Raw genomic sequence first — 15,763 nt, forward strand, 5'->3', positions numbered from 1 at the left:
CAGGAATAGGAAGCCCATCAAATCCCAGGACATTCTGCAATTGTCAGTCATAAAAGTTGCCTTTGTCTCCAGGCGCAGCCTGGCTAGGCTCTGGCTCACCCTCAAGAGCAGAAAAAGACCCAAAAGGGTAAAGCTGGGCAAACAGTACCTACCAAGTTCATTCCATCTTTCTTCACAAGTAGGGGGAAAAAAATCTCCATCCAATCTTGCGGGTGAAAATCAAACACAAAGGTGCCTACGGGGCAGCTTTAACCAGTGTTCTGGGTAATTTACATGGATTTGTGTTCTCTGCTATTCCTTAAAAGAGGTGATTAACTGCTATGGAAACCCCGGCGTCACGTGCCCCACGCTCGCTCCGAAATACAGTGGCGATAGTGTACCCTCTTACTGAAACACACGGCTCTGAAGGGGAACAAACTCCTCAAGGGTTCCCGTTGTTTGGCCGCAATTAATCCTTTATAATAGAGCCTCTTCATCTGGGATGGGAGATTCTTTCCATACTCCGACTTCCTTTAAAAAAAAAAAAAGATCTCGCAACGCGGTTTGCTCTGTGGTTTTTGGAGTGCAGCTGCATGGAGTGGGAGAAGGAGGAAATGTTGGATGCAGAGAAAATTTGGAATATCTTTTATTTTGGGGGGTTCAGATAGGGAACTATTATTAAGAACCTACTTATGCTTCTTTTTCCTTTGCTGCTCTTGTGTTTCGCTCCACTCACTTTCTGGGTCTTTCATAAGAGACGCAGCACCCGTCTCTTTCAGGACATCACTGCGCTCGTAAAAAAAGCTCGTCTGCTTATTCTGTATCCACACATACAAATTAGCTCATTGCAAATCACAGGGAAATCTCCACCTACCGGGACCAGAAAAGAACTGGGATAAGTAGGAACCATCACAAGGAACATTTATTTCTATACCGCAGAAGCACATTTGGGCATGGAAACAACAGGAGACAGATTATTACTGCGCACAAGAAAAGATATATTTAGTTCTTCACTGTGTCAGTTTGCCAACATTATGATCACAAACGCAATACTCTTCTGCTTGAGTCAAGAAAGTCAAACATGCTAGAATTCCCTATCGAAGATTTAAAAAAGTAAAAGTGCTCCTTCACTGCCATTCATTAAAAAAATAGCTTGGCAAGATGCTCAAAAATAATCTCAAATTTGCTAAAAACTGGTTAGATTGCAATATTTCAATTCTTAAAAAACACACAATCCAAAGAGCCTTCTGGCCTTGAATTATAGTTTCTGTTATCACTTCAGTTTTCAATAGGATCAAATGAAGAATTGAATGACAGGTGATGTTCTCTATCTGAATTTGTTAATCCCGTTATTTCCCTTCAGAAACAGTGCACAACCACATTGTTTTGTGTCTATTATCTTCTGCAACACCTGCTTTTCTCCTCAGCTCTATCCGCCTGTGCTTTTGGTGCTCTGACTACAACAGCCTTATCTGCACCTGAGTAGGGGGAGTGCTGTGAAGCGATACACAGGAACTGCTCAGCATCTTTCCTAAGGAAACTTGATAGGAGAAAGGAATGCTTGCAGGATGTAGGATTGATTTGGGAAGCAGGGGTAAGGAAGCAATGCATGCACAAAGCTGCCCATGTGTAGACCCAGAGAGCGCTTTGGTGGATATTCTTGAGAAATTCTTTCTGCAACTTAAGCCAAGGGGTTGCTGATCAGAGCACTCCTTCAAACGCACAGCTTTTGGGAAGGAAATATAGCGTGTTTGTACAGATTTCTGCACAAGGAGCCATACTCACTGAAATCAGCCCCTGTCCAAAAACTGGCGTAAAAGGAAGACAGCTGCCCACACATCTCCACGTCATACTGCATTACACCTCCAATGCCAGCCCTAACTGTGGCACAGAGCAAGTGCTCATAGGCCTGATGGGACATCCTTCCACATTTGTCCACGTCCATGCCACCTTGTTCCTCTCTTTGGGTGCTAACATGACCTCCCTCTCTCCCCATTTCTTTAAGACCTGGGCAACTGCTGACTGTTCACTCACCACTGAAACCCAGCAGGTCTCACCTGGGCTCATCATCACTCTTCAGCAGCTGGGTTTTGTATTAGAGAGAGGGCAGGACAGCATGGGGGAGGCCAGGCTGAGGATCCTATGGCAGCAAGCAGATGACTATACATTACTATATAGGTGAGCCAAATGAACAGCTGTGACCACAGAAGGTGTGACCAGGAAAGTTAGGTCCTTGCCCTTCCTTCTCTCCAGCTTCCTCTCTCCTCCAATCCCTATTTCTCTCATCAACTTGTGCCCAGCTCCTCCTTCTTTTCTGCTTGTCAGTACCTCCTTCCTTTTATCAGTCTGGGAATTAGCTTAATCAAAACCCAGCAACAATAACCCCCAAAAAAAACACTTTTTTTTTTTTCCTGTCCAGGTTAATTCTCTGCCAGTAAGGAGGGCTGGAACAGTTCACTGGGAGATCTGACTGGAACCAGAACTGGTCCAGCAAAAGCAAGAGCTGCACCTGGCCGGACACAGAGAGGAGACACAAGTGAGACCTCTGCTTTGGGGCACAGCTCACGGAGCTGCCTTCAGAGCAAACTCATTCCTAAGCACTAGCTCAGTTTATCTTATCCTCTCCTATGAAATGGATGGGAAGGTGAATCTTCACATCTAGTAACTCAGTTTCTTCCCATAACAACTTGTAATTATTTGCTCAGAAGTGGCCGATCAAGAAACCAAGTGGTTTCCTCTTTTTTTTTTTTTTTTTTTTTTTTTTTTTTTAAATACAAAGTCTCCTATTAAAACAAGCCAGTGTGTGCATGCACACACACACTGCTCACAGCACACTATGCATTGACACTGTTAGCCTGGATCTTATGGTGTGGTGCTTTCGTACTTGCACACCCACCCCTCCAGCGCAGTCAGCAGGAGCCAAGGGGCGGGAGCCAAGGGGCGGGAGCAGGGACAAGCAGCTGGGGCAGGAGCAGGGGTGCCTCAGGCTGCCACCACTGCCCACAGCAGCACTTGCAGCGCTCTCAGAAATCCTACCCTGTATCCTTGCAGGACAAAGAGCAGGGAAGCTGGGTGACTTTAAAAGATGCCACCTCTTGGCTAGATTAATTTGCAAACTAGTCATTTTGCTTATTTCCTCACCCCACCCCCCCAAACATTTGCTCGTAAAGCTGCAGAGCAGCACTACAGTGCCTGCACACCAGATGCTTCTGGGTGCTTCTTAGCACTTTGAATGTATTTTATAGCACTGTATAGCATTTTATAAGCATCAACTAACCAACAACTCTTCCAGGTAGTTAAGCTTAATTATTCTCATTTTACAGATGCTGAACCAGACCCAGAGAGGTTAAGAGATTTGTCCAAAGAGAGCAAGAGGAGAAAAAAAAAATCAGTGTCCAATCCTGGATTGTAAATCAGGAGCCACAGTCCCTTCCTGAATCTACCAAATCACAGTATTTATCAGTAACCATCTGTCAAGCATCTCAAAAACAAAGCTCCCTTGCCCTTTACTGTAAAGGGTGGCCGAGCTACTCAGTTTCCAGGAGAGCGGATGGACACGATCAGCCAGGCACAGCCCAAACGACCCACACCAAAACATGCGCCTTTGCTCCCAATCCCACAACTTCATCAGGCAGGCCGTGTTCCCAGAGCATATCCCAATCTTGTTGACTCTGACACCTGCTTCTGTACCGTGCTTTTATGCAAGACTTTTTGTTTTCCCCCACTCATTTTCCCTTATCATCTGCCTGGCCTGTCTTGCGAATGCTGTTATGTTTATTTAGCAGCCTTGAGCTTTTAATACCTTAGCAACAATAGCAGGGCACAGGCAGCAGCTACAGTAGCAACAGTAAGAACAGATCAAAATGCAGTTAAATTAGCAGTACTCTGTGCTGCGGGGATCCTGCAACTTTTTCTGGAGACAGAGAAGATCAGCAAAGAAGAGCTGATCGGAGAAGCCTGGGCCTGAAGCAGCTTCATCTTCCTGACTGCTGCACATCATTTCCAGGCACCTGCAGCTCCCGGAGATTTCTCTGCAGAAACATTTGGTGAGCTGCTTTAGATTGGATTTAAAGGCTGAACTGAGGTCAACTGATCTCCATAATTCTCTTCCCGAGGGTCACAGAACATTTCTAGTTCATCATCAGAGGGAAGGATGACACATCCAAGTATCACAGTTACTGCCATCATAATAGTAATGGCAGTATTAGAGCCGCCTTAAGATTAATCTCTCCTTGTAATCAGTCCATTGTGGCAGGCATGAATCAGCGACCCGAGAGTTCTCTTGGCTGCTCCTGGTTCCGGCCCCGTACCTCACGCCGCAGACTTTAGTGGGCGGCACCCAATGCTGCAGCTTCGGGTGCAAGGCGCCAGCAGCACCCTTGCCCTGGCTCCCGCGCAGCACTCGCCCCTCTCACGGGGCACCCGCAGCCCCCTCGCGCCGCCCGCCAGGCTGCCCGCGCGAGCGCCGCTGCTCCCGGGCATCAAGCCGCACCCGGCCGCTTCGCCAAGGCGAGCGGGCAAACGCAGAGCACTTGGCGAACGACTCCGCTCCAAGCCAAATCTGTGCTTTTGTTCCCTCTCCTGCTTTGAACCCTGCTAGGGATAAAGGCAGGACATGTATCAAAGAGTAGGTCTCAGAGTCCTAATCTTGCAAATGCAGTAAATTGTTGACTAGTGCCTATGACCAGAACGCAGCTGGGGCTTTTTTGATGCTTGATGTATGCTATTTTGCTAAAACAAAGACATATGTGGGGAAAAGAAATGAACATTAAAGGCTAAAAAGAAGCAGAGACGAATTTTAAACAGCCAGACAGTGTTTATGCTTCAAAATAAATCACAGCTAAGCGGTATTAAGTGTAACAGTATTTTAGATATACTAAGACCATTTGTAAATGAGAACACAAATTGGTATTGATTCTGGGGGTTCTTTTAGTAACAGGTCTTAATACTGGGATAAGTTGCAACAGTATAGGAATAAATCTAATAAATTCATGTGAGTAATAGTAAATACCATTAACACAATAATACCAACCAAATCAATACGTATGAAAATTCTCAGACATCAAATTTAACAGAAATTATTCTGTGAGCTTGAATGTGCTAAAATTTATTTATAAGGGGATGTTAAAACGAGATAATGTTTTTAGCTCCATCTTCAGAAGCGTTGTGCGCTCACACATAGACAAAGCCTTTTTTCCAAGTGACTTATGAGAGAAGGACTTAGCGTCTTCATTCAAGTAGTCTCTTTAGAGCAGGAGAAACTTTCAATCCTAGAGACTGTAGTGGGTTCACATGGAGGCAATGCAACTCCTCCACTTCGGCAGCCCTCCAGCTACAGTCTCACGCTGCATCTCAACTTAACTAACCTGTCTTGCTACTTTAGCGCATTCCACTATGAAAGAGCTGTTCTGAAAAAAAAAAATCACTTTTGTTCAAATGAGACAAACCCTGTAATTTTCCCTTTCAATACCAGTAAGCAGTGACTTCATACATCTCCCAGAATCATCACATCACCTTGCTCCTGTGCTTCTAGGTTAAATTCCTCATGTGTTCTGCAATCTACTGAGTCTCTTCACACTGAGGTGATTTCTTCCACTAAAGGGGACTGAAAAAATGACTCGAATGTGGCCTTCTGCAGCAGGCTGCCAACAGAAACAGTGGTGAGAGGAAAGCTAACTCAAAGCAAAGCTCCTCTGATGAAAGAGCCCGGGGCGGAGGCAGCAGCACAAGGTGTCATTTTCTTCAAGTATCAAATCCCATAAGCATAAGCATCCAATAAGCAATTCCCATTTCACTGCTCATCTCTTCCCAACCTACTTGCTGCCCGCTCTCCGTCCTCATCTTCACTCTACCCAGGACAGTCCCTACAGACCTCGCAAGACTTTTTTTTAAATCATGATCAAAGGCAATTTCATTTAAGCAGCAGAGATAGGAAAGAAGCAACAGAAAAGAAACATTGGCTCCGTTTCATTACTGCTCTCAGCTTCTAGTAAGAAAAGACTTCAGTAGGAAAATGGCCCAAATTAGCCTACAGAGACCACTGAAAACACAGAGATGTTTAAACTCCATAAAATATCTGGACTTGGAATGACTGCAGCATAATTCTTTTAATTTTATTACTTGGTCTTAAAGCATCAAAACAGCTAACAACAGCATGTTGTTCCTGCATACATTGCAAGGCAAGCAGCTTCTTCCCAACTGCTCAGGCAGCGTTTTTCTTCCCTTCCCAGTTAAAGCCATCAGTTAAAGCCATACAGTTAAAGCCATCACTATCAACCAGAGCAAGGAAAACCTTCTGGTTTCCCCCCACCTACCTGAGAAAGGCCCTTCTGTTCCTTGGGGGTAATCCTGTAAACAAAAGCTTCTAAAACTGAACATTCCCAGGGCCCTCAGTATCTCAATATTTACACTCACGGACCTTCCACACTAATGACATCGTTTCTGACAATATCAGTATGAAACATCTCTCTTCATTAACTGAACTCTGGTGTGAAACAGGAGATAAAGAAAAGCTCCTTGGCTCAACTGATGACTCCCATAGGCCTTGGGGACTCTACGTACACAGGTGGTCACCTCATATATTGACCTTCATACCATGGTACCCTCCATGCAACCTAGAAAAGAGCCTTGGACAGATGATCAGCCAACACCAAACAGATTAAGTACTGACTAGTAATTTGCACATACCTAGTGGTGGCAACCACTTCTGCTAGAAGGAAACTTCTAAAACAGTGCCAGGTGACCTGTGATGAACAGCTTGTGAGCAGAGACCCACAGCCTGGACAAGGCCGCTCCATTACTGCTCCCGCCAGGCGCAGCCAGATTTAAGGCCATACATCCTCCACACGCAGATGTTCAGCTGCACCACCAGCAATACTGCCCCAGTATCAAAGCCCTATGGCAATGCAGAGTGGCCAACATAAAACTTGAGTAGTGCAGGCACCATGCCCTGTTTACCCTAATCATAATGTGGGGCAGTAATGACAACAGCTCAAAAAAATCACACTAGCAAAATTAACGGTTATCAGAAAAAAATCAAGAGAGACATCTTGACTACAGTTATGCAGCAATCATACAAACACAAAACTTCTGTGTTTTCCAGCAGTTATCTCACAATGTTTTCTCAAAGAGGAAAATAAAGCAAAGAGCCACTCAGAAGAATATTGCAACCTGGGATGGCCACAGAGGTACCTGAGCAGACAACTCCAAGATCCCAATCTAGGTAAACAACAGAAAAGCCAGAGATAGGGTACAGCTTATGCCAAATCCCTCTTCGGGCATTAGGTCACTATCGGTCAGTGACTAACTTCAGGTCTCTCCTGTCTAAGCCACAGTTTTGAACCTGTCCTTGGAGTTAAGACACCTACTTCCTTTCTTTAAAGGAAAAGGCAGAGACAAATTCCCCCACTTTTACTTGTAGCCACAACACTCACTCAGACTCAAATTCCCCCTTTGTCCGACAGGACATTGGACATTAAGGATTAGGACCGTAGTTATTAGGCTGGATAGAGGTGTGGGGCTGTGGCGTTCTCCACAAACTCTTGCTCTTTAATGAAATGTGTGAAGAGGCCCCAGAGCAGGAAACAGAACGCAGGTATGTCCCTTCAACGCTGCTCATCGCTTCTCTTCCTCAAGCACAGGGGGGAAATGCTTAGCCCCTCTTAATTGATTTCCTATTTCTAGCAAATGGAAAACAAAACAAAGGCAAGTCGCATCAAAACACCTGCCAGATGGAACAATGTAATGAGAACAAATGCGGCACAGAAGACAGCATCATTTTAAAATCAATGTAGCTTAAAAAAATACGGCAAATCAGGCTTCTGGACATCCATGCAACATTTGCTTTGACAAATGAACATCAGAGAGGGCTTCGCATACTGCAGACCATTACCACAATTTTTTTTTTTTTTTTTCATTCCATTATCAGTTAATGCTGGCTTACAGGTTGCAATTAACTTCAGGGCTTGGGAGGTAATATCTTGCTACTGGATATAAATTACCTCGTCTATCTGTTCTAGAGCTCCAGCAACCTGTTTCAAGCACAGCGTGCTCTCATAAGTAAGCATCCAGAGGCCTGAAATGCCTGGGGAGATGTGTCAGGAAAAAAAAAAATCTATTTCCACCAAATTTTGAAATTTCAGAACTTTTTGCATTAGGACAAAGCCAAGACCCGTTAAAGTTCTCCATCCTGAATGAACTTCACAGTCCACACATCTACAGCAGCCCTACAGGATATGGCAAAGCCGGGAGTTAAATCTCATCTCCTATGCAAGTACAGTCAGATTATTGTGAGGTCTTGCTTGTTCTCCACACAAGAAAAGTCTAGATGCAAGAAGCTTTCCTGAATATGCGGTCTTGACAAAAAAAAAAAAAATCATCCTTCTTGCAAGTGATTTGGCTTGAGTCACCTATATTTTGTGGTGAAAAGAAAAAAAAAACGTGCCCAAAGGGAAGATTTCACAGAATGGTTGAGGTTGGAAGGGACCTCTAGAGATCATCTAGTCCAACCTCCCTGCTCCTGCAGGGCCATCTAGAGCACAAGGAACAGGGCAGCATCTAGGTGGGTTTGAAGACCTCCAGAGAAGGAGACTCCACAGCCTCCCTGGGCAGCCTGTGCCAGGGCTCCGTCACCCTCACAGTGAAGAAGTTCCTCCTCACATGCAGATGGAACTGCCTGTGATTCAGTTTCCCATCCAGCTCTATGGATGGGCAATGACAGGCTCTCACATATTTCCTCAGGTCAAATCTATCTGAAGGTGAAAGGTGGCCCTCCAGGCCACTACTGGAAAAGGGAAAGTTAGAAAGCACCTGGCTACAAAACCATTGGGACAATGAAATTCAGGGCCAAAATGACTGGGTCTGCCACAACGAAAGGTTGGCTTAAGAAGCATCACTGTATTTCTTTACAGTGACATCTACATGAAGTTGTGTTTGGGCAGATCTTCATAGAAAGATCTAAGGTGCTAGGGATTTAGGATCAGCACAATAAATTATTTGGCTAACAGGATGTACTGAGGCACATGTCCCCAAAACAAATACTCTCCCTTAGAAGGGCAGCAGAAAGCTGCAGCACAGGGACTCTCACAGCACACGGGCAGGCTGTGGGACAGGCTTCCTTCATCTCTTGCTCTTCAGTACCAAGAACGTGATGTACCCAAGCCAAAACCATCGCTTCAATCATTCCAGGACTGTGAGAATAAAGCAGTAATGAATAAAGGCTGTGTAATAAAGCTTAAAAAAAAATCAGGGGAGAAAAAAAGTTAGAAAAAGCTTCAAAAACAACTGCTTTCAGTGAAAATCCCAGAGACAGATGACAGAAATAAGCAGCGCCAGGTAGATTAAGTGGTTCACAACATGAATTTCACAACCACCAATACTTACATCCTTTATAGTCATAGCAATTTATGCTACTCCAATACAACTGTTCTTGCAACAAATGATCTCAGCTGTTTTGAGCTCAATTCACAAGTAAAATAGTCTTGGAGCATTGAGTTTCTGATGTGGGGGTGGGGCTTTTTTAAAAATAAAATACATATATACAAATAAATAAAGTGAGCTTCCTTGCAGGTTCCTTTTCCTAAGCTTTCTTGGTAATGCTGCCCAATCAGTATTCAAGTGCTCATTTGCAAGGCTATCTGCTGGCTTAAAGGAAGGGACCACCTCAGTAATAGCCCCAGTGTTTCTCTCGGCCGGCAGAAACAGGAGCGATAAGGACAGAGCCTGCAGCCATCTCCAAAGACACAGAGCCACAAAGAACCTTCTGATCGCTGCTGGCATCTGCCCTTCCCCTCATTAGCACATTAAAGCTGCTCTGGCCAGCCTATAAGAGCCACTCTGTCCATTCCTCCAGCTCTCTCTATGGAGCTATTTACAGCGCTGCTCTTTTGAAACTCCCTTAGTTCAAGAGGCAGTAACCTCTTCCCAAAGCCCAGTACAGCCAATGTCAAAAATTCCCACTTAAACAGGCACCCTATAAGTAACAGCCTTCTGAATGCCATAGGTAGAGAGAGGGGAGTCACACGGTTTGCCTTGCCAGATTACCTCTCCTAGGAAAAGGCTTCTCCCAATCACTCTGAGTTTTGGTTTTGAAGTGCAATGCACTTACCGCATTAAATCACCATAGCCGGGCAATTCCTATTTCAGGATAGAACTGACAGTGTTTGCATCTTGCAAATTCACAGGAAGAAAAGAAAGGCAACGGTTTTAGGACATTGGCTCCAAAACCTGTTATGAAGCCATGCTCAGGCAGACTCTGAAACTACACTGAAGACTTTCAGCACTCGAGGCACTGCCAGAGTGAAAGCTTTATGTTATCGTCACTCCTAAATTAAAACATTTGAAAAACGTATGGTGGACTGCCCATAAGTGTGCACTCCCTGAAATAACTGGTTTGGAGGGGAAAGGGAAAGCCACCTTTCTCTCCTGTCCTAGAGATATTTCCCTTAGGCACACGAATTATTGGGAACCTTAACTAATTCACAAAGGCCACCTGCTTTCACAGTGGTGTTACAGGTAAACAGATAATAAACAGGAGGAATGAACATTACAGGTAACGAACAAAGGAGAGCAGTGGACAGCCTTTTATCAGGTGAATTTTATACTGTTTCATGCCACCAGAAAAAAAAAAGAAATCTTCACCCCTTCCAATTCACAACATCTGGACAGTAAAAACAGACGGCAAAAAAATCACAGCATAACCATAACACAGCCAATTTCTATCATCTCAGATACCTGGAAGAAAGAAATTCCTTTTTCAATTGCAAATATTTTCTTAGCAGTTTACTCACCCACATGTACATACAAAATCTGTAGAAGTGTTTTCATATGGACAGATCTGACGCTTCCTCCCCACCCCACCCCAGAAAGAATGACGATAACAGCTATGAGAAAGCCAACCAACGTGGTTGATCTGCGCTCAAAATGCTCCTTTTCCTTTACTTGCTTGGAAACATTACAAGCATTTTTACCTAAATGGAGAACTACAGCTAACTGAAATGGAACTCTGAGTCATTCTTCTACAGTTACTGTTATTCTGGGTGGACTTTAGTAGCTGTCTGTAATTTTAAAGAATAAAAACCTCAAAGGAAGCCAATACTTCTGTTCTGAAGAAGAGAGCAGAGCAACTGAAGGTTATGAATACTCAGTCTTTAGGGGATTCTAGAAGTGATATATTTGATCATTAAGTCGCTCTTCATTAAAGAAGAAATGCCGCAAACAAACTAAATAGTTTGAATCTCTGATGAGTTGACTTAAAAACGCTACTGCTTTGGGGCAGAGAAATATGTTGCCTCAATTTCATTATTACCCATTTTCAAGGTCTTTTTAGTACATAAAATCCCTCTTACTGATCCACCCTGTGGATATGCATTATTTGAAAAAACAAAACCACTAAAAACACAGCTTCATTGGGTTATACACTTGCAGTGTAAGATAAACAGCTCTCGCCTCTGAAAGCCTAGTAGCCTTGACACACAGGTAAAGTTAATTGCCTAGTGGGCTGAATTCTTCCTCAACTCCAATAGAAGGGAGCTCCATTACTCCATTAAGGGGTGAATTAGGCTGGTAACATATTAAGAGAGCAAAAATTTTACTCAATCTGTACGCAAACAGCTGGGGTTTCTGACAATGAAGATCAAATGAAATCCAAATTGGTTTTATTCATTTTGTTTTGTTCACTTTGGCAACAAAATTAATCACTTTCTTGTTTAATGAATGGATTTGTTTTAATAATATTATTTTTTCTTTCTTTTTCTTTGAAAGAGAGTGGTAATTAGACCACACACTGGTTTTATGCATGAGGCTGCAATTTGTCCAAGATACCAACTTATCCGGCCAGGAAGTAGAAACAGCCTCACACTGCTGAAGAAAAGCCTTCCACAATTAATGGGAGCACAGCACATAATTGTAAAGCTGCTTAAAAAATGGCATGGGAGCCAGTGCCTAAAATTACTCTTATTCCATTTTCTGAAATCAAGTTGGCTACGTTTCTACTCCTCTGACATGTTTTCTTAGGCAACTTTTGACAAACGCAGAGTACCATTTACAGGGAGCAGGGAAGAGCTCACGAAGGGATCTTTCAACCACCACCACAAGCCATGGCCAGATACTGCGAGCAGTATTCTCAATGCAAGCACCACAGGCAGGCAGGAGTAAGCCCAGAAAATGCATGTTCTATCCAGCTAGTAAGCTAGAAAGTGTATGTGCTATCTAGAAAAGTCCTCATCAGGCAGAAGCTCTACAGTATTAGGGGCTTAGTCACTTCAGAGAACCAAGTCCATTGATTTGGCTGGAGAATTTTTGGTTTCCAAGGACAATCCAATTTACCTAGGTTTAAAAAAAAAATCCTTTAGAGCCTTTGTCAGAGAATCTAAAGATATTCACTTCTTTTTCTTGCAAAAAGTCAATTTTCTTTCTTGACTCACACAGCAACCTATTCCCAGTATTTATTCCCTGCCCAGCTCCTCTAGAGAATAAAGCCAGGCAGAACAAGTTTGGATCAACCCACAGGTACCTCTGAAATGGCAAATGCCGGAGCAGAGCCAGGAAGAATCACAGAGCTCTGAGCAGCTTTTACATCTCCCTGCCTCTCATTTTTTCTTGCTTCCTGTTACAAGTGGGAGACAAGGGAGCTAGTGAGTCGCTGCTTATCGAGCTGTATCCTACAGACAGAGTTGGTGAAATGAGCTCTGGCTTCACAGAAACCATGAAGAAACAAGCAGTCAAAATTACTCTTTCCTCTGTCCTGCAACAAAGGAGGGCTGGGTCAGCCAGGGACCCCAGGGGAGAAGATATCCCAAGAAGGGTGTGAGGCAAGGAAACCCAGCCAGAAACCATGGGCCATAGGTGAGAAACAGGTCCAGAAATGTATTTTCAGCACCTACTCACCTCAACACTATCCCATAACACAACTTCCCTCCCAAGCCATCCTCTGTCCTTCAGGGATGACACAGAGCTTGCTCAGAGCACAGCAGCACCTTTTCACCATCAGCAGCACAAACCCCACAGTTTCCCTGCACATCTCCACTCCTCCTTGACTCTGACCCTGCCATTTTGTGTTTTACTTCGGTTTTCTGTTATAGCCAACTTTTTGCAGAGTGCAGTTTGCTATTATCACTAGAGTAGATTTTTAAAACCCTCCATCTCTGCTTTCAGTATGTTATTTCTCTCTGGAAAGCTCCGGGGGATTTCTTCCATCATTTCAGTGTTGCCTTGGAACCTATTCAGTGAAAATGGCAGAGAGGTGGGAAGGTGACGTTAAAATAAGTTTCCATAGCTTGTAAAGTAATTCTAGAAGAAGCCTTGGAAAGCAACTCAGGAATCACCAGGCACCTGGGTGACTGAACTACTACTACACTTGAAGTGAGAAAGAAACGTTGCACAGTTTCTGCCAGCGTCCATCCCCACGCTCCTGCTGTCTGTCTCCTCTCATCATACCCGTTCCAGAATCCAGTCAGGCTCCTGGTAACCCCAGCCCACTATTTTGTCTGTCTATCCTAGAAATCTCTACGTTTTCCAGGAAAAAAAAAAAAAAAAAAAAAAAAAAAGGACACATTAGGTCAACTGAGTGAGTCAATCAATAACTTTTCATAAATAAAGGTTTTTCAAGCAAGTGCTCCATTTCCAGTAGAAAAAGACTAACAAGGAAAGACATCAACACTATTTCCTACTTCTTTATATGTCTTTCATGGATATTTCTTCCTTTCCCTTTTATATTTACATACTGTTTTTGCTGTACTTGATTGAAACTTAAGCCTGCTGTCAAGATCGATTATGTGGTATCAGCAGAAATGTTCATATGGAAGCCACAATATCGCACAGAGCTAAGTCCTCGGCACCTATGTAAAGCAGAAGGTCATCTAACCTCAAAAAATGCCCATGACAGAAACTCTGGATAGGCTAAGGATTTCTTGGATACAGGTTATCTTGAACCTGCTCCCCCACAGGAGAATTCTGCTCCATAAATTGCTTAAATTGGGCAACATTTGTCTCTGTTTAATATTTGGGGAGACAAAACCAACACACTCATGCACAAGATTTAGTTTTCATATTCAGTTTTCAGAATCAGTCAGAAGAAGCATTTGAGTTTCTTACTCATCAGACCCATTTCTATACTCTTCCTCCCTTAACAGATAAATAAATAAAACCCTATATATTGTCATTTCAACCATATACTTCTAACAGTAAATATTGTTTTGGCTCTTGATGTATGGCTGAGAATTATATTTATGCATAAGCATGATTAGTACTTGAATCAGATTAACAAATACAACACTTCTAGCCACCAAGAGCATGGCCAATTTGATTGTCCCCCAGAGACTGCTATTACTGCCCTTGAGTAGGGGTACTTCTTGCTCCGGCATCTGATCTACTGGCTACCCTCATGCATCTCTGGCTGTCCCGAGAGGCTCCTTTTCTCTAATGCCTTATTTCGAGGCTGCGAGAGCTCGGCAGGACCGAGCAGAAGGGGGCAGGATTTCAGAACTACACAGTACACCTCCCCTAACACTAGGAGGGAATTGTGCTACACACAGACACAAGAAAATTCAGTTTGTTTGAGCCGAAACGGACCTTACTTTTTTCAACCATTCTCCAACATTTCATATACGAACTAAACATAAATATTTCCTCCCTGGCCGATGCTTTTGAGATCCTCCTACAACAGTGACAGCTAGCTGCGTACAGCGGCAATGATGTGGGCACAAATGCCTTCAGGAATTGATGGTAACAATGGCAGGCTCCTAATGCTTCAAAGCTTGAAAGAATTAAGGAGCTCCATTCTCGAAACCAGTATTTACCCAGATAAAAGCTGATTTTTTTTTCTTAGTACCTCAGCTAAGGTACCTACAGCTAAGGTAAAAAAAAAAAAAAGAGGAGGGCAGCAAAGGTGGGGACACTGATACGCAACAGCCCGCTGGTGCTTAGAATGCTGCAACTCTTCTGTTGAGGTCTATTTAGCAAGTGAAAACTTACGATGCCAAAGCGATGGCTTCGGCTGGCTTTTCACATCGGAGTTTTGCGGCTCCTTCTGGGGAGGCGCAACCAGTTAGGCTCTGGTTAGACAGTATCTTGTGGGAAGCGGGAAGCCCCCCCGCTCAGCCCTGACGAACAAGTAGCTCGCAGAGGGGAAGAGCACAGAGAACTTAAGATGGTTCCGGGGTTTGGGGGTGAAGCCCCCTCTGCCGACCCCCCGCCGCAGCTTCGGCATCTCCGCGCTCGCAGCGCCAGCGCCGCCTTCGCCCTGGACGCGGCCGGGCGGCACCGGCACCCGCCCGGCCCCGGGGCTGCCTCCCGCCCGCAGGTGGGCGCGGAGCCCGGCGGAGGCAGCGCGGAGGCTCCCGCCGCCCCCTCAGCGGCGGCGCTGACCCCCCGGGCCGCCCCCTGCCTCCCGCGGGGCTCCCGCCTCGCTCCCCGTGGGCGCGGAGGCGCCGCCGCCCCCGCCTCACGCCGCGCGGTAACGGCCGCCGGGTAACGGCCGCCGGGTAACGGCCGCCGCCGCCGGGTAACGGCCGCCGGGTAACGGCCGCCCCTGCCGCGCGGGCGCTCCGCGCTCACCTGTTCAGCACTTTCCTGAGGCGCTGGCGCACGCTGAAGGAGGAGGCGGCGATGCCGCCGCCGCGGCCGCCGCTGCCGCCCTCCGCCGGCAGGTTCTCGATGGTGGCCACGACATGGTTGGGCTGCGGCGGGTGGTGCTGGTGCTGCGGCGGCGGCGGCGCGGGCGGGTGCGGGTGGTGGCGGTGGCGCTCGGGCGAGAGCATCGCGGCGCGGCGGGGCTCAGCGGCGAGCG

The 15,763-nt window shown here is 45.3% G+C and overlaps 1 protein-coding gene across 1 annotated transcript in view; it reads right to left on the reverse strand.

Annotated features, from left to right (window-relative positions):
• Nucleotides 1-15,734, reverse strand: part of SLC35F1 (solute carrier family 35 member F1) — a 227,099-nt gene extending 211,365 nt beyond the window's left edge. The window contains exon 1 of the mRNA XM_026041850.1: nt 15,532-15,734. Within this exon, the coding sequence (XP_025897635.1) occupies nt 15,532-15,734 (203 nt within the window). The remainder of the gene's footprint in view (nt 1-15,531) is intronic.
• Nucleotides 15,735-15,763: the final 29 nt, after the last annotated feature.

This window comes from Nothoprocta perdicaria, unplaced genomic scaffold (genome assembly GCF_003342845.1).
Source record: "Nothoprocta perdicaria isolate Ctin4 unplaced genomic scaffold, notPer1 scaffold_296, whole genome shotgun sequence".
In the NCBI taxonomy this organism is placed as follows: domain Eukaryota; kingdom Metazoa; phylum Chordata; class Aves; order Tinamiformes; family Tinamidae; genus Nothoprocta; species Nothoprocta perdicaria.